General features: G+C 43.0%; 1 protein-coding gene across 1 annotated transcript in view; it reads left to right on the forward strand.

The window, feature by feature from the left end:
• The window catches only part of JPH4 (junctophilin 4), a 429,617-nt gene that overhangs the window by 19,775 nt on the left and 391,030 nt on the right, over positions 1-18,812 (forward strand). The window contains exon 2 of the mRNA XM_078644905.1: positions 2,463-3,406. Coding sequence (XP_078501031.1) covers positions 3,028-3,406 — 379 coding nt within the window. The 5' untranslated portion in view covers positions 2,463-3,027. The remainder of the gene's footprint in view (positions 1-2,462; positions 3,407-18,812) is intronic.

The raw sequence follows: 18,812 nt of genomic DNA on the forward strand, positions 1-18,812 counted from the left end.
CAGAGGACAGGGCAGCCGCTCTGATCCCCACAGAGGACAGGGCAACCCCTCAGAGGACAGGGCAACCGCTCTGATCCCCTCAGAGGACAGGGTAACCACTCTGATCCCCTCAGAGGACAGGGTAACCACTCTGATCACCCAAAGGACAGGTCAACCACTCTGATCCCCTCAGAGGACAGGGCAACCACTCTGATCCCCTCAGAGGACAGGGCAACCGCTCTGATCCCCTCAGAGGACAGGGTAACCACTCTGATCCCCTCAGAGAACAGGGCAACCACTCTGATCACCCAAAGGACAGGGCAACCACTCTGATCCCCTCAGAGGACAGGGCAACCCCTCAGAGGACAGGGCAACCACTCTGATCCCCTCAGAGGACAGGGCAACCGCTCTGATCCCCTCAGAGGACAGGGTAACCACTCTGATCCCCTCAGAGGACAGGGCAACCACTCTGATCACCCAAAGGACAGGGCAACCACTCTGATCCCCTCAGAGGACAGGGCAACCCCTCAGAGGACAGGGCAACCGCTCTGATCCCCACAGAGGACAGGGCAACCCCTCAGAGGAAAGGGCAACCGCTCTGATCCCCTCAGAGGACAGGGCAACCGCTCTGATCCCCTCAGAGGACAGGGCAACCACTCTGATCACCCAAAGGACAGGGCAACCGCTCTGATCCCCTCAGAGGACAGGGCAACCACTCTGATCCCCCCCCCCCCCGAGAGCAGGGCAACCGCTCTGATCCCCTCAGAGGACAGGGCAACCACTCTGATCACCCAGAGGACAGGGCAACCACTCTGATCCCCCCAGAGGCATCACTGCCAAGCGCTGAAGTGACTGGTGTTGACTGTCAACTGTCAAATGATGGGGTCTCCACACAACACACCGGCAACGTCCCTGGGCGGATAAAAGACGTTCCCATGAGCTCCAACCAGTGCACTGACTCACAGAGAACTAAAGTAGGGGAGCTGCCCCTGCGCCTGACTCAAAGAATCCCAGACACATGCTCATTGCATCTGAGGGTCAAAAGCCAGGTAAAGCTGGGAACTGGTCATCTCTCATAAGTGCTTCAAACAGTAAACTAAAATGGGGTGAGACGGTGCCCTAACTTTTAAGACTCAGTGCAAGGACAGTACTAAGGACTGGTCTAAGCCCACACGTCGGATAGTGAGCCTGCACGGCGTTTAACCTTAAACCGTATCAATGTATGTGTAGAAAAGCCCAGCAGTGCCTGTTTAAAACCGTAGTCCTATGTTTTTTCGTGTGTACTATTGCATTGTGGAGTGCAATCAAGTATTTGTATTTGTGACGAAAAGAAGCACCGGACTGGATGGTAATTATTGTCCTTGTTGCATAATTGCTGAGTTGTAAGTCTGTGCCCAGACTGGCTCCGCGCATCTCACTGCCGCTGTCAGTCAAGCGCCGAAGAGGTGTGCGTGGTGCTCAGTGTGCAGGACCAGGGTGGACCAGGCCCCACGACGAAGGAGGTAAAAGGCACTAAACTACCATGCTTGGGGGCCAGTACCCACCCCCTGCTTGCCCTGTGACCCCCGAACGACTTCTGACACCAACATATTCCTTTTATGTGCTGGGAAGGGAAAAAGCTTGATGCACCGACGTTTCAAGTAGCTATTTCAGGGTGTGCACATTATGCAATCCATTCCATATGCTCATTTAGTTGTTCCGGTTTCAAGGGAGCGTGGAATCATGGCTTACTTCCTTTGAGGAAGGGGTGATCTGAAAGCAGGGTTTCTGTGATGGCCAGAGCCTCGGACATTGTGCAGTTTCCACCCCGCTCCCTTTCTGTGCCCCTAGTGACTTCTAAGGAAGGCGGATTCATATGCGAATGTCCAGGTTACATACAATCTGGACTGATTGAACCCGGCCTGCAGTGGTGCTCAAAGACATGGCTCGGGCTTAGCAGCAGGAAGAACACAGTAAGATGGGAGGGGTGGAGACTATAAGTAAAGCTTCCACTGACATACAAGACCAAATGAAGAGGCCTGCCGAATTCTGCCTATGGATTAAATACGAGCACTGGGAATCTGCGAATAACGTCAAAAGCACAATAGGTGGCACAGTATTAAAAGCCCCCCTGTTAAGAAGTGTGTGGTTATCTGGACACTTTGGAGTGTAGTGCTGTTCAGCCCACTAGTGTCAGACTCACACAGCCTTAAAAACTGATGTACTCACCTTGTTGATCGCATACCTTTACAACACTGAATCAGACTATGGCCTGCAATTGAAGTGCTTAGAAAGTCATAACCTGTTCAACTGACTGGCCCCGCTATGCCACAGAGATGACATATTAGGCGCTATACAAGTACTAAGTAGCAATAACAATGTGGTTCGAGTGTGGTGCGGCGCTACATTTTTCAGACAGATGTGTAGTGCTAGATTGTTTGAAAGAAGTTGTAATTCCTCTTCACCTGCTCCTGATTAATTCTCTGTTTATCTTTCCACTTTAGCTTAATGCCCTCGAGTAGCTGGAATTATCTAAGCCTTTCCTACTGGGCAGGACTGTGTTGACATCCTCTTCCTTCCATGTGCGGGCATGTGCAAGAGTGGTTCTACCAAATGCATCATCGTCTGAATCAAGATTGTTGAGGAGAGAAAGTGTGGCAACACTCAGACAAAAGAGCCTTACAACTGGATGTGGAAGGTGGATGCAGAGCCGCACTCCAACGCTGGCTGCAGACATCAAGCCACAACCCAACGCACAAAGGGGACTTAGAGCGCAAACGCGACACAAAGGCAGCCATCGGACAGAGATTCACAGCACAGCTCAGGCATCAGACACTGGCTTGCGCTTCAATGCTAGTGGTGCACACACACCGGGCCAGCAAGGTTTGTGGTGGGCAGTAGTCTGCAACAGAAGATTGCCACAGACCGGAAACGGCACCATGCTACAGATGTGAGGTTTTTGCTCCTGTGCTGTATGGGCAGGGGATGAGTTTGCAACACTCGGGGAGCGGGGAGTGACCTGCGTCCCCCCAGACAGAGCCCCCCACGGGGCGGAAGCACGGCCCATGCATGTCACACGGGGGCAAGTTTGAATTTGACGATGGCGGATGCTACGTGGGTGACTGGGAAGACGGCCGGGCGCACGGCTATGGGGTGTGCACAGGCCCTGGGCGCCAGGGCGAGTACAGTGGATTGTGGTGCCGCGGCTTTGAGTCACTTGGTGTTTACACCTGGCCCAGCGGTAACACATACCAGGGCTGCTGGGCCCAGGGCAAGCGCAACGGCCTTGGCGTGGAAGCGAAAGGCAAGTGGGTTTACCGGGGCGAGTGGAGCCATGGACTGAAGGGCCGCTGTGGGGTCCGCCAGAGCCTCTCTGGGGCCAAGTATGAGGGTGCGTGGAGTGATGGCCTTCAAGATGGCTATGGCATGGAGACATACTCAGATGGTGGTGAGTGAGGGCAAATGCCAACCCATGCATCTCTTCATTATTTCATTAACTCCCACATCTTTCTCTCTGTCCCTCCCTCTACCTTTGCTCCCTCTATTGCTTTTTTTCACAGGGCTTGTGGTTTAAGCCATGTCTGATTTTGATAGCCTCTGCCCTGCTGTCAGCCAAGCCTTTCATGAACCTTCTGCAGGTATGGACACAAGGCTCTAGATGTGTGTTGCCAGAGCTGCCTACGATATTCCAGACATGGCCTCCAGAAATAGACACACAACTCCAGAGATGCTCTTAGATAGTCCCAGACCTGTTGGCAATGCTCACAATATGGTTTAGTCCCTCAATTGCCTTCGCGGGGCTGAATTCCCTGAAGCAATAATGCCACTTTGGGAAAAGGCATTGTAAACCTACCCCAGAGAAGGCCTTCCTAACCACTCTTAATGTGCTCTTTTGATATCTTTACATGTGGGTGACACTCACGTTCTTGTAAACTCGTGCTACCGAAATGCATCAAAGTAGATTCAAGAGCTTCTGTAAAATGTGGTGCCCACTCAGTTGAATAAAACATTGGTGCTGAAAAAGCTTAAGTGATTCTCTTGGTTACACTGGGCACCAATTTATGAGGGATGGGGTCTCTGCCTTCAGCAAAGGTTAACCACGCTATTTAAAATTACATATGGATAGGGACGATAATTTAAAAGGGCCTTGGTCGATCCACATACAGTGGGCCCACAATAACAGATATATGAGCCCGCCATTGTTGTGGTCTGGAGTGCTGACTTAATGAACATACTTAGCACTCCCAGTTTCATTGTGTTTTTTTTTATGTCTGCCCATATTTACGTTTTGAAGATCTTATTGGTATTTATCCATATTTCTTGTGTTATGGTAATATATGAAGTTGCACGTAGGATAACTTAATTTTTATTTAACTGATAAAGTGGCACTGGCAGTTGGAATCGAGATGTATTTTAATGCTATTGCTACATCTTCCTAATGCAAAAATACACTCTTGTGGAAGATTTGAACCTTCATACAAACACTTGTGCATTTACAACGAATTAGGCTTCATCAAGAGCACTCATAGTTCGGCCCAGATCTTCTCTCCACATGTCGCAGAGGCAGTAGGAGGTGGCCTGATGGCTACAAAGGAACAGGAATAAACTCTAAACTAAACAAAAAGACAGGTATGTCGGAGATTTTTACGGGCCCAAGTCCCAGATGCCCCTAGGACTTGTTTCGAAGTTCAAAACATGTCCTCAGGAAAAGAGAACACGTAGTTGCCCCATATCTGACACTATCTGGTGGCATTTTGCTGGGTGCACATGTAGAACATCCACGTAACCAGGCATTTAGGACCAAATCCATCCTAGGCCACCAATACAATTTGCGTGCCTTGCTCTTAGTAATTGACACTCTAGGATTAACTGACAGCCCAGGATGGCCGTGGTGGAACAGTTTGAACATTTTCTTCTGCAATCCAGCTAGAGGAGCAATTTTGTCCCGACTTACAAAGATAACATGGTTACGGATAACTCATTGAGCAGTTTACATAAAGACGCCAGCCTTTGACATTATGCTCATGGGACCATTTCTGACCAACATACTGTACCAGTGCACTGATGACTACATCCTTCTCCATCTCAACCTTCTGCTCATCCTCAGATTCAGCTTCCACACCATCAGTACTAACACATTTAACAGTATCTCTAAATGTGTGGGGTACTTCACATTCCATCCCTTGGCATTGCGGCACTCCATTCCCCTCCACAGGCAACTGTGACTTGCAATCAGCATGAACACTTCCCTACCGGGCACCAACTCAATTTTATACAGAAAGCCTTATAACATTGAATCTAATCTGACCAACATAGCCGTCAAGAAGGGCCCACCTCCTGGGAACAAAATACTGAACAATGACTTTGTGGTCTGTGCTACAAAATAGTTTTGCCCCCCAAGAAAAACTATATAAAACGTTCTGCAGCTCAAGCACATGCAAACAGCTCCTACTCTATAACAGAGCAAACTACACTGGTATAATATCTGCACATCTTTGTGAAGGTTGTTATAATCTTCCTCCTGGTCGAACCCGAACACTAAAATAAATGTAAAACTGAAAGGCCTCAGCTCCATGTAGCCTCTCCAAGGAATCCTTCGTCATTTCTTGGAACACTGAGGCCATGATGGCCAACCCAAATGGTATCCTAAGGAACCAAAACATACATTTGGGAGTAATGAAAGTCGTCAAGTACTTTGATCCATCAGCCAGGACAACTTCGTGATGAGCAGTGGTTAAGTCCAAAGTTGAGAAAACTTGAGCTGCAGCCAGTGTTGAAACCATTTCATGTAAATTTGGAAGAAGATGAGTCAACCTAAATAGAGTCATTTAGACTTCTTAAATCAATGCAAAATCTTAAATCCCCAGTGGTCATCAAAGACATATCGACTGGAGACACATATTCAGGTGATTGTACAGGATCAATAATTTGTTTTTAGCAGAGCGCCCTCAACATTTCACCACGTTTCTTTTAGTAATTTACAAGTACATTCCTGATTTCTTAGAAAACAATTTAAGCCTTTCCTTAACTGTGCTAATTCTCTTGCAATATCTTATGCCTAGTTCTTTTTTCTGTATAGGCAAAAACGTCTAAGTCACCGGGATAAGGCAAAGGAGATAGCGTTTTGAAGTCTTTAAGGCCGTGAACCCCCAGACAGTGTTTAAGTAGGGACAATTTACATGGCACAATGCTGTCTTCGTGTCCAAGCACTCCTACATAAGGTAAAACACATTTAGCCATGTACCCATGTCCATTTTTGATTCCCATGCACTCTGCAACACTGTAAGTGGGGTACAATACTTGACATTTTGATTTGCAATACATTATGAGGATACTATTACTTTGTATATAGTAATGATTAAAGATGCACTACGTATTAATACTTCAAAATTCGTTACCAGTCAAACTATAGCTATGCATTCAAAATATAAATATTTCTGGAAATATTTGTTCAAATAGTTATGTAACAATCAGAAACTGATTCTCGTAAAAAAGCACTGCTAAGTATAGAATTTCCTACAGCTTATGTGGTTCTCCTCTCACGGTCGAGGTTGCTACTTTAGGCACATCAGATGTACAAAGGCACTGTATTGAACTGAAAAATAGGCATTAGTGATGTTCCTATCACCGAAGGAAAGAGGCATGAGTGTATAAACCATACTTTTATGCCTGTGCTTGATGAAACATCATTTAAAGCTGCAAGGTGTGCTTATCACCCTTGTAGTAGATGCTGGAATAAGCACAGTTGTGGAAATCACAGTGAAATCCTTTTAGAACCAACACAAAGGATACTTAGACAGCCTCACAAGGGACATACAAGATGGCTGACTACATCCCAACACTGCGTCAAAACCTGTGTTTAAAAAAAAAAGTAGATTAGTCAGCATCATATTCATGTCCGGGTCGTTTCCCACATCTATTCACACATTCCATACCCACTCGTGTGCACAGCTCACTCACACTCTACTTACGTGCAAACCTTCAAATACACTTTCAACCACTAATAAAAGGTTGTATGATGGTACAATGCATGCCTGAACAACGCATGCCTGTACCATCCGGTCCAAACCCCCTCCCCCTCCCCCCCCCGACTAAAACTGCCCCAGCACTTAAATCTGTCTCTTTTTCCCTACCCAACACTAAACACTTTCTTCATGCCCTAAAAACGACCTCCATCCCTGCCCCTGCTCCCTGCCCTATTAACAACCCAGACCCCATCCTGAGCCCTAAAAACTACTCCCAGCCCCCCAAGATCTGGACTCAGTCCCACTTACCTCATCTCGTCCTCTCCCGATCCTTCCTCTTCCTGTGTCCGCCCATCTCTCTGCAACTAGACCACGCATTGCCTTAACCACACATATGCGTTGTTAAGGCATATGCTTGGGAAAGGCATGCATGGTTCAACTTCTGGGGAAGCGTCATGTGTGGCTGAGCCTGCGTTAAGGCCATTTCCACTATTAGAGCTCATCACACACACACTACCATAACTTTGATCGGCTGACTTGTACTCTTCCACTAAAGATGTGAAGGGACAACTTTTTTTTTTAAATGTTGGTTTCTCCTGATATCCTCTTACCACCTCCAATAGGTTACTCAATCAGCACTCAAAAATGGCCACCACGTCCACTTATATCATTCATGATGCGGCAGTGACGACTTTGCTGTTTTTTAATTTACCAGTCCAATATGGTGGATGACCATTGACTAATGCTTCTTGAAATTGAGTGACGTGCTAGCATTAGAAGCCTGCCAAAGCAAGACCGATTCAGTTTTTGTTCACTTTGTAAATAAATGCAGACAGGGAAACAGACTATTTTCTGTCTGCGTTTGTTTATGTTTAAAGGTCAGTCAAAAACAAAAAACTGGGTTAGTTAAATATAACAATTGTTAATTGAAAAACAAGTAGGTACATTTCTACTACATATTCTGTGCAGTTATCGAAGATGGATTTTAGGACAAGTTTTTAGAACAAGTTATATGTAATGTAGATTTTCGAGAGTGAATGATGAGCATACGTGTACTACTGTGCAAAATATTACAGAGTAAAAGGCATGGTGCGCTTAAAATAAATGATACCGTTTTCCGAGTGATCTGTTACTGCCTTGGGCAGAGAAGATACAGTGCAATTAAGTGGTCGCCTACTGGTTTTGTTATCTGTTAGAAGGTGGGAGCTTAGGGCAGTCTAGGAATGGGGATGGGCAAGCGTTTCTTGGCAGGTAAAGAGCTCAGAAGAGGTAGGGGTTGCAAGGACGGAATTTGGAATAATCTAAGAGTTGTTAGTGAGGTGCAGATGTCAAGGCACAGGTTGTGGCTAGAGACATGAACATCATCTAGGGGTCGTACTTGCGGCCATTGGCTGTCCCCTTGAGACACCTGTGCGATCCCTGGTTTTAGTGGTGGCGAAATCAGTAGTGTTATGGACGTTGGAGGTGCACCCTCTTTTTTCCTGTCCATGTTTTATTATAATAATAATGAATACTAATCTGTTATTCACTATTAATGTAATAAAAATGGGCCAAGATCAGCTGCTACTGGTGATTCCATGGCAGCTGAGGTATAAGAAAGAAAATGCTTATAAATGTGTGCTGTTTTCTGCAAATGTGTAGGTGAGCATGTGTGTGTGTGTGTGTGTGTGTGAGCATGTGTCTGCGAGTTAACGTGATTGAGAGTGACAGGCAGTGGTTATAATGAGTGAGAATGACTGTCAGAGCGTGAGTAAGAGTAAGTGACTTCAAATTAGTGAAAATTAATGAGTAAGAATGAGAGTGAGGGAGTATTAGAGAGTGCGTGAGAATGAGTGTTTGTGAGTGACAGTGAGTTAGTAACCAAGGGTGGAAGAGTGATTCAGAGTGATCAGGGATAAGTAAAACTGAGTACCTGAGAGTTATAGTAAGTGGAAGTGAGCGTAAGTTAAAAAGTATGAGTGATTCAGTTGGGTGCAAGTAAGTGAGAAAAAATGAGAGAGAGTAAATGCAGGCGAGTGAAAGTGAGTGAATGTGAGAGAGAACAAGGGTGAGTGAGTGAACATAAGTAATCTTGAGTTAGAATTTAGGGTTATGCTTATGAGTCTACTATTGGCCCTGGCATTCTGAAAGTATTTCTTGGCTTATAGAGGCACCCATAGCAAAAGACTGGCACGTGCATATTAGAGGTAATTTTTAGCAAGGCAGGCACATATGACAACATTTTGGATTCTGGTATAATGTAACTAATACTTCATACTAATAATAATAATAATAATAATCCACATTTGTAAAGCGCACAATCACCCGTAAGGGTCTCTAGGCGCTGGGGGCCGTTGGGAAGATTAAGCAAGCTATTGGCCAGAGTCACATGGTGCTGGGCTAATCTGCCGCCGGTGCCGGGGATCGAACCGTGATCCCCAGATTCCAGAGTCAGTCGAACTGGCCGCGGCGCCACACCTGGCATACTTGAGGTAATGCTTGGTATATGGGACACCCATAGCAAAATGCTGCTACTGCCAAGGAATGACATTCTTTGGCATGGGGCACCAGTGGCAACATGCTGCCACTGGCACACTGGAGGTCATTTGTGGCTTAAGTGAGAACAACCATGGGATATGAGAGGGAACAACAAGACAAAATGCTGTCCCTGACACCATTTTTGACATAATGTAGAAGTGAGATTCCTATCAGTCTCACTGGTGCAGGGACACCCTTTGTCTACAGGTTCACAAAATGAGGATCAACACTGGAGTGGAAACAACATACAAGTTTATTTCACTCATGAGAGGAGTCCCATCATTCAGACACTGCAAGAGCCAGAAGGAGGGGCCTGACAAGTTCAGGTTAAAACACAGTATTTATACATTTTGGTACAGTAAGACAAGCACTAAAACCACTTTCTCATTGTTACATAATGCTTACACAACCCCTTATACAACACCTTTGTATAATGCTTACATGCTGAACTGTTGAATCCTGATTAACCCCCTCTCACATCACTTTCATAGATAGGCAGGGGTGGACTTGTAGATAGGAACATCTGCATGCTCGGGCCTTTCGGCAGGGCCTCTACTCTGGCACGTATGCATTATCAGCACAACCTGCTTTCAGTGAACATGTAACTTATGACTTTGCAAAAAGAGGCCCCACAGAAACACAAAATGCTGGCTAGTAGACAAAATGGAAGAGGAGTAGAGGCTAACTTAACAGAATACATTTTTTACAGTTTAACAGTCCCTCCTTTTAGACTACTAAACACATTTTGTCTAATTACATAATAAAAAATAAATATTCCATATACATAAAACTTCATGAGTACAGAGAGCATAAAAGAGAACATATTAACATACTAAGTGATATAATCACCGTGACCACCATATTCCTCCACTTCTAAATCTGATCCTTTTGCCTGTGGGTTACCATCATCATCTGGATAACATGCTATATTTAGCTCGTTATTAAGACCTCCTATATCAAAGCAAAAAATCTTATTAGCATGTGCTGCCATGACTCCAAACCAAACCGTGCAAGAGCCATAGTGAGAGAATGGGAGTGGTATGAGAGGCGTTCACCCTTTTTACCGGTGTGCAGGCAACAATGCACAAACCCAACAAACAGAAATATTAGCAATACTATGGGTATAATGCAACATTGGAATAAATTAATAGTTCTGGTAAGACAACATATGTTTCTCATCTAACAGTGAAAGGGTAAAATAATAATGTTCAGGTGTATGTGTTAGGTGTACAAGTGTATGCATAGGAAATTTCACATGTAGGAACCAAGCTATTACACAAATACTTGTGATAAACTTGCTGGCAAACAAATTAATGTCCATTTATGCTTGGCCTCTCTTAACATAGGATGTTGAATAGCTGGGCGTTTTCCTCCATTTTTGACATCCACAAAAAATCAACAATGTTTTTAATTGTTTTGTCTTACAACGTTGCCAACTCGAATTCATAAATGTTCCTTTTCAAAAGTTATATCCTAAATTCGATACCTAATCAATAAAGGCAACACAGTCACTTGGGCAAAATAAACACAGTTCCACATCAACAGGCTCTGCGGCAGGAGCAAAACAAAAATCATTGAGACTTTGCAGTTCAAAGATGACTGTAGCAATGAAAAATCAGTGTAACAAGTACTTCAAGAAAGGCCATCCACAAGTCCATCTGAAACAGCCTGAAGAATTGTTAAATAGATTGCTTTTTTCAAGAAATATTTCTGGGCCAACTGGTGGAAAGTTCAGATTCTATTTCCAACTCTGGGCAGAGCAAAATAATGCACACACTGATAGTATCATCAGTTTTCTACACCACAAATCATCTTCTTTCCATTCAAAGATTCTTTTCTCTTCAGCCCTTGACAGTTCTTTTTTTTTTTTTTTTTTGTCCTCATATATGCCACCAGTAGATAGTTGCTCTAAATAGGCGCTCTTCAGGCCACTGACACAAACTAACGTTACCAGCCCTCTTGTTTGTGGATAGCCAATGAAGATTGCCCAGAGGTAAGGTTGTTACCCGTCCAACTTCCTCTCGTGTTGGTACTTGCTACAAAGGAAGGACAAGTCCACAAAACCTCTGGCATAATCATTGGACTATTTCTCACACCAGGCATTCAAGGCTGACCATAATTTAGCAGACTCCTCTCCACCACATAAAATATCCAATTTACTCACCGCCATGATGTTTTTAAGGAAATCTGCGAATGTCGGGGGAAGCGCAGACTTCCACTCTTTACAGATCTCTCTTCGGGCGATCACTATTACATAAAAAATAAACTGTGATATGTTGCTATTAATATCATAATCAAGTGGGAGACCAAAAAAAACCAAACTTAAAGTGTATGTAAGTGAAAATGAAAGTACCTCCTCCAAAAACCCACAAACTTGTCCCCAAAAGTTGTTTATACTTGGACATTCAAAAAACATATGTATATCATCTGCTTCTTGTGACTTACATCTGGGACAAGAATATTGAACTGCGGACATCTTGGAAAGTTTCGCAGGAGACCAGTAAACCCTGTACAATGTATATAGATGATTTCTTCTTAAGTTAGAAGGTTTAATTATTTTTTGGGACATAGAGAAAGAATCTGTCCATAATTTAACAGGGTTATCCGAAATCTGAAGGATAGCGGGGTCCCATACCTTAGTAATCTCTGCCTCTTGATTGTCCTTATTGTTTATGAAGATTTTGTACCATTGGGCAGTCTCCCCCTTTCTTATCGTATTATTACTAATTAGGTCTAGAAGGGGGCTCTCATCGTCAGAATCCCAAGCTTGACTTCCCCACCAGGCCGATAATTGATAGAACTTAAATCTCGTGAGAGTTCCCCCAGTTAAGCCCGCCAGCGTTTCCCATTTTAGTGCTCTTGATGTACCAAAAAAGTCCCCCCATTTGGAGAGACCCGCCCTCTTTAACGGAAGTGCTAACTGATCTGTCAAACATTCCGGAGTACCAGGGGAATCCCATATCGGGGCATGTGTATGATAATAATGTATGCCTAACATCCCTCTTATTTGTAGCCAGTTATGTAAAACAGCCTTCAAGAGCTTCAGTCGGACCTTTTTAAAGAATTTTTGGTCTCCAAATTTAAACGTGAAGAAGTCAGCCCCGTATGGAAGATCAGACAACATGGCTCGGAAGAGTATTCCATTAGAAGTGGAATCTAATTTGTTCGCTAGAAGTCTAACATTTTTAAATTGAAAAGCATAGCAGTATAAAAGTAAATCTGGGAGAGCAAGGCCGCCTATTTTTAATCCTCTCCTCAACTTCCTCCAGGCTATCCTGGGAGATTTTGTCGCCCAAATAAAGGAACCTATCCTACCCTGTAAGTTAAGAATGTCTTTCTTATTAAATGTTAAGGGAATGGAATTAAAAAGGAAGGTTACTTTTGGCAAGATGATCATTTTAACCAAATTTACTCTACCGTAAATATTTAAAGGCAGAGAGTTCCATCTGGTTAAAAGTTTCCTAACCTCTTTTATCACTACATCCCAACTAGTTTTGGGAATTTCTACCAGTTTATGATTGAGCTGAATGCCCAGATATCTCATCTTAGTTTTAGCTTCTGGGATAGGGACTGAGATATTCCAACACATAATATCAGTTTTTTCCTTATTAATGCCATACCCAGAAACGATACCAAACTCCTCGGCAAGTTGGAATAATCTTGGAATTGCATCTAATGGATTTGAAGTATACAAAAGGAGATCATCTGCGTATAGAGCTGTCTTAATTGTTAAATCTCCAATTTTGAAAGGGTGAATTATAGGATCCTGTCTTAAAAAACATACAAAAGGCTCAATATATATATCAAATAATAATGGAGATAAAGGACATCCTTGCCTTGTCCCTCTATGAATATTTAACCAGTCTGACAGTCCGCCATTCACCAGGATCCTGGCTCTCGGCTCTCGGGCCCCCATATAAAGTTCTAATTCCATTGATGAAAGTCTCTGGAAAACCGAACTTCCTCATCGCTTTCCAAAGAAAAAGCCAATTCACTTGGTCGAACGCTTTGGCTGCGTCTATTGCGACGATAGCAAGAGGCTTCTTTTTCTCTGTGGCGTAGTCTATGGCAGCGATTACTTGGAATGTAAGCTCGTTTAATTGACGGCCAGGAATGAATCCCCTCTGGTCGGGATGGATAATAGATTTTATGACATTAGCCAGTCTGGTCGCTAAAATTCCAGAATATATTTTTAGATCAGAGTTCAGAAGTGAGATGGGGCGATAAGATTCTATCTTTTCCGGGTCTTTATTCGGTTTAGCTATTAATGAGATTGTAGCGTCCAACCATGAAGATGGTATTTGGTCTCCCTGAATGAAAATTCTATTGAATAGTTTTTGAATTGGAACTAGAATTTCTTCAATATTTTCTTTATAAGTCTCTATTGGGAGGCCATCGGGACCTGCAGCTTTATTCCTTGCCATCTTCTTTAGTTGGAGTCTAATCTCCCCTTCTGATATATCCTTTGCCAAAAGAGCTATGTCTGAGTCTTTTAATTGTGGTAAATCATCCCAGAGCGGCAGAGTATCCAGCTCGTCCATTGAGCAGTTAGTTTTATCCGTATATAGTTCTTGATAGAATGTTCTAGCTTCTTGCCTGATTTCGTCATCTTCCGACAAAACAACTCCAGACCCTCGTTGTATCAGAGTTTTGATGTTGTTTCTAGTTCTCTCCGACCTAGCTTTCCACGCAAGCAGGGACCCACACTTCTCTCCATATTCAAAATTGCGTAAAAGATGACTGTAGCAATGAAAAATCAGTGTAACAAGTACTTCAAGAAAGGCCATCCACAAGTCCATCTGAAACAGCCTGAAGAATTGTTAAATAGATTGCTTTTTTCAAGAAATATTTCTGGGCCAACTGGTGGAAAGTTCAGATTCTATTTCCAACTCTGGGCAGAGCAAAATAATGCACACACTGATAGTATCATCAGTTTTCTACACCACAAATCATCTTCTTTCCATTCAAAGATTCTTTTCTCTTCAGCCCTTGACAGTTCTTAGTTATTTATGATTTTTCAAGGGAACACTGCAGACATTTTGGATACTCTTTCAGCCAGCTTTTTCCCACCTCCACTCGTAGGCCCACAGCACTAATTTTTCCTTCAGAGGTGCACCTGACTCAATCACCTCTTTGACACCGTTTTCACCCGAGTCAGTTTACACTTTTTGCTTTTCCAGTGCAGTTTACTTTAGTGCTGCTTCAGACTATGTGTGTTCCCTTACAGCTCGACTGACCCTCTTCTGTTGGCTTTTGACCACTGCTGGCATCTTTTCTTGAAGAGGAGCTGTTTTATCAAGGAAATACGGGACCATAGTATGTGAGAGGCATACACCTAATTGAAAGGCCCCCACATTTCACAACAGTCCTTGCCAGGATCATTTGGAACAGGCCAGTCCATTTCACAGCATCTCTCAGATCAAAGTTTTGGCAACAACCATTATGAAGATCTTGTGTAGCCGTGCTATCTGGTAAGAAACGGCACACTCAACATCAGCCAGACCTTCACAGCAATGGCTAGTCTTTTCATCACAAGTGCATTTGCATGTAAATATTCAAGTCACTTCAGTTATGCTGAAACACAGTCTTTTGCAAAGTGTAACTCTGTGCTGTCTTTGTGTTGCTTTATTGTGCTTGAAACTTCAGGCAGATAGCTACAATCCAAGCTTTGTCCAATCTGTGGTTCTGCACACATCATCTTTGAGACCTCATTATGATCTGATTTCAGAGAAACTGGCATTCTATACCTGGGCATCAGTTTTTTGCAATAACACATGTGCTACCATACAGTTGTCATTTTTCTCAGATTCTGCTCTGATACAACCTTGTTGTTCTGCTTCTAAAACCTTTTCTTGTACCTCTTTTAGTCCTTTAAGTCATTAACATCAGCATTAAATAAACAGTATCCTTTTCAGATTCACCTCGAAAATTCCATTGAATGTATATGCTAACAGGACACAATATTGTACAACTGAATTAGCATTTGTCTCTCCCATGACAATAATGACTCCCATTTGAGCAGTTATACCGCTTGTTATAGTAAGGGCAATGAATTTCGAATTTTGGTCTGATGTAACTACTGAAAGCCATGAAGCTTTGACAACATATAGGAGCACAGCGTGTGTTGCTCCTAATCTGTCAGTGATACCTTTCAAACCTAGGCAATCTACAAAATGGACATTGTTGGGCTCAATCAGACGTTCACCCTTAAAGTCTAACCTTGGCTTTACGCATAGATTCATGACACTTAGACATTCAGATTCAGTTTCATTACAAACAATTTCATTTGTTGGCTGTAAGCTCAATACATTTGAATTCAGACATTTCTTGGTCACAGTATTATCCCAAAACAACTTTACAAAGGCAGGCATTATTTTCTCACTCTTTTTGTGACTGACATTTACCATAGCTACTAAATTAAGGCAGCTGGGCATTTCTGTGATGTTGGGGTCAAGGGTCATTGGGAAATAGGTCACAGACCTTTAAACACATTCATATTTCTGAACAGGCACTGAGAGAGCGCAGCCCTCCCTCACACTGCAAATTGGTGTATTTTCTTTTAAATAAACTTGCACTCCTAGAGCCGGGGCACAACACTTTTTCTCTTTCAACTCTAGGAATGCTTTTGTGCAATTGTTGTCCAATGGAAGCGGATCAGACACCTCCTTGGGTGTCAGCCTCAGTAAAGGCTTAGCCACTAGGGAAAGGGTTGGTAACCACTCACTACAGCAGCCAACCATTTTCAAAAAACATCCTGACTTCTTTCTGACTTTGAGGTGGATTCATCTGGTGAATTATTTCCACTCTCTCTGGTGACACCTTTCTAGCTCCTTTTCCAATTATGTGTCCCAGACATTCATCTTCTTTTAGACAGTATTCCTGGCTATTCTCATGCAATAGCACTGTGACATGAACTTGACAAAAATTAATAACAGTAAGCCATTCTTCAGCCATCGAAATGTGAAAAAATATATTGGCTGGATTTGGTACCATAGGACAACCTAGAAAAGTTATACTGCTACTCTCCTGCTTTATTCTGTTCTTTTCATTTAGTTTCTGTGAACCTGTGATCAGAACGTTATATAAACTTCCAATCAACTCCATCAAAAATCCTTTACTGAGTTTATCTCCAATTATTAGTAAAATGTATGCAACTGATGGTGTTCTTGAACACGTCATCTAGTTCTAATTTGAATAAGACATGTTCTGCATGTTTTATTAATCTGACATCTTTCTCTGTGAACTCCCTAACTTCTGTGTTTATTATTTATTTTAAATCATAATGTAATTTTTCATCTGTCATTTCTGCTATAGCTGTCTCTTGTTGGGCCATTTTAAAATGTAAATCCTCATCAGGAATCTGATAATTAACATCATCTACTACTTTCTGGTGTGCACTACACTTGACTATAGCCACTCGCTTTAGTAGTGTTAATGCAGTCAGCAAATTTTGAACTAACCCTCCATGCTGTCTCCACAATTGTATGCAGTGTAGTAATGTCATGTGGTGCTAACAAAATGAGTTTGTACCCGGTAAGACAAGCACTCGTCAAATGTTGTGTCTTAGTTTGAGTCAATAATACAATGGGGAACAAAAAACGTCCATTTATGATCCAGTACAAGTCCTGCTGATTGTCTGATTGAAATGGCAGTTGCTGCCACGTCCTTCAGGGAATGCCATGGCCACATATACTTTTTGCATTTAAAGTTGAACCCTTCTCTCATCACTTTCTACACTCTCTTGTGATTTTAATTGTATTTTTTTAATTTTTTGTACAATAGTCTATTCTTCAAATTTCTTCCTACCCTTTTTTTTTCTTTTTTAAATCTGTTTTTGTTTAATTTGTTTTCTCCATAACCCTACAGCATCAAATATGCTCGGCCTACTTTTTCTCTTAAAGAGCTGCTCTTCTACATATTGCAGTTTATTTAAATCAAAGGTACCATTTAAGTGGCCACTGTAAACTGGCATCTGCCTTTATATATTTGTTCCACAATGTGCTAAGCAGTATGGAACAAATACTATATTTAATGTACATTTCATAAATCGGAGTGCCTTCTAGAGGCGCTGGCTGTCTTCCAAAATACTATTCTTGTTGCAACAACAGCATAGTGCACAAAGAGTGCTCAACACAGGCATGTTTACCAGATAGTACTTAACAATATTGTTAAGAGACTCCTATACCAAAACCAAAAGATGAGAAAAATTTCTCACATTACCTGCAAAAAACATTTGCAAACGTTTTTTTTACCAATACAAAACCCAAAAAAGACAACCAATTCGATCCGACCTGATCGCAGTACTCCAACTCCCACCTGCCAATCCTCTGATCAATAGATCACCTCCAAAATGCCAACTGAAGAGCCCCAGCTGAGACATACCGCCGCCACGAAGGTCAGGTCGATAAGCTGAAAATCACCTTGGCCGCGAGAGCAAGTCTCAGTCTGCGGGCGCCCCTTAGTGTTTCTGTCCTGTTGAAAAAACCTCCTTCGGGTCCAGCTGTGTCCTTCAATGGGACCCCACTTTGCCGGCGCCAAGTGTAGAAGTGAGATTTCTGTCAGTCTCACTGGTGCAGGGACATCCTTTGTCTACGGGTTCACAAAATGAGGATCAATACTGGAGTGGAAACAAAATACAAGTTTATTTCACTCATGAGAGGAGTCCCATCATTCAGGCACTGCAAGTGCCAGAGGGAGGGGGCTGACAAGTTCAGGTTAACACACAATATTTATACATTTTGGTACAGTAAGAGAAGCACTAAAACCTCTTTGTCATTGTTACATAATGCCTACACAACCCCTTACAAAACCCCTTATAAACACCTTTGTGTAATGCTTACATGCTGAACTGTTGAATCCTGATAAACCCCCTCTCATGTCACTTTCATAGATAGGCAGGCGTGGGTACAGGCATTGGTGGGCTTGTAATTGGGAACATCTGTTGTAATTAGAAACATCTGCGTGCTCGGGGCCTTTAGACAGGGCATGAAAGGGCCTCTACTTTGGCATGTAAGCATTATCAGAACAACCAGCTTTCAGTGAACATGTAACTTCTGACTTTGCAAAAAGAGGCCGCACAGAAACACAAAATGGGGGCTGGTAGACAAAATGGAAGAGGAGTGGAGGCTAACTTAACAGAATACATTTTTTACCGTTCAACAATAAGGGTCACCCAGTGCCTAATTTGAGCCAGTGGTTTCTGGTGCTCAGCACCTGCACTTAATTGTCAACACAGACGCTTAGGTGGCACTGTCTGTCTACGTTAGAGATGAGCAGAACAACCGGTGTTAATTAACTAAATGCATTCAAATGACTAATGCCTGCTGGTCAAGTAATTCTTTTAGCTTTGGAGGGGCAAGGTATAGTATACAT

Source organism: Lissotriton helveticus, chromosome 5_1, assembly GCF_964261635.1.
Source record: "Lissotriton helveticus chromosome 5_1, aLisHel1.1, whole genome shotgun sequence".
In the NCBI taxonomy this organism is placed as follows: Eukaryota; Metazoa; Chordata; class Amphibia; order Caudata; family Salamandridae; genus Lissotriton; species Lissotriton helveticus.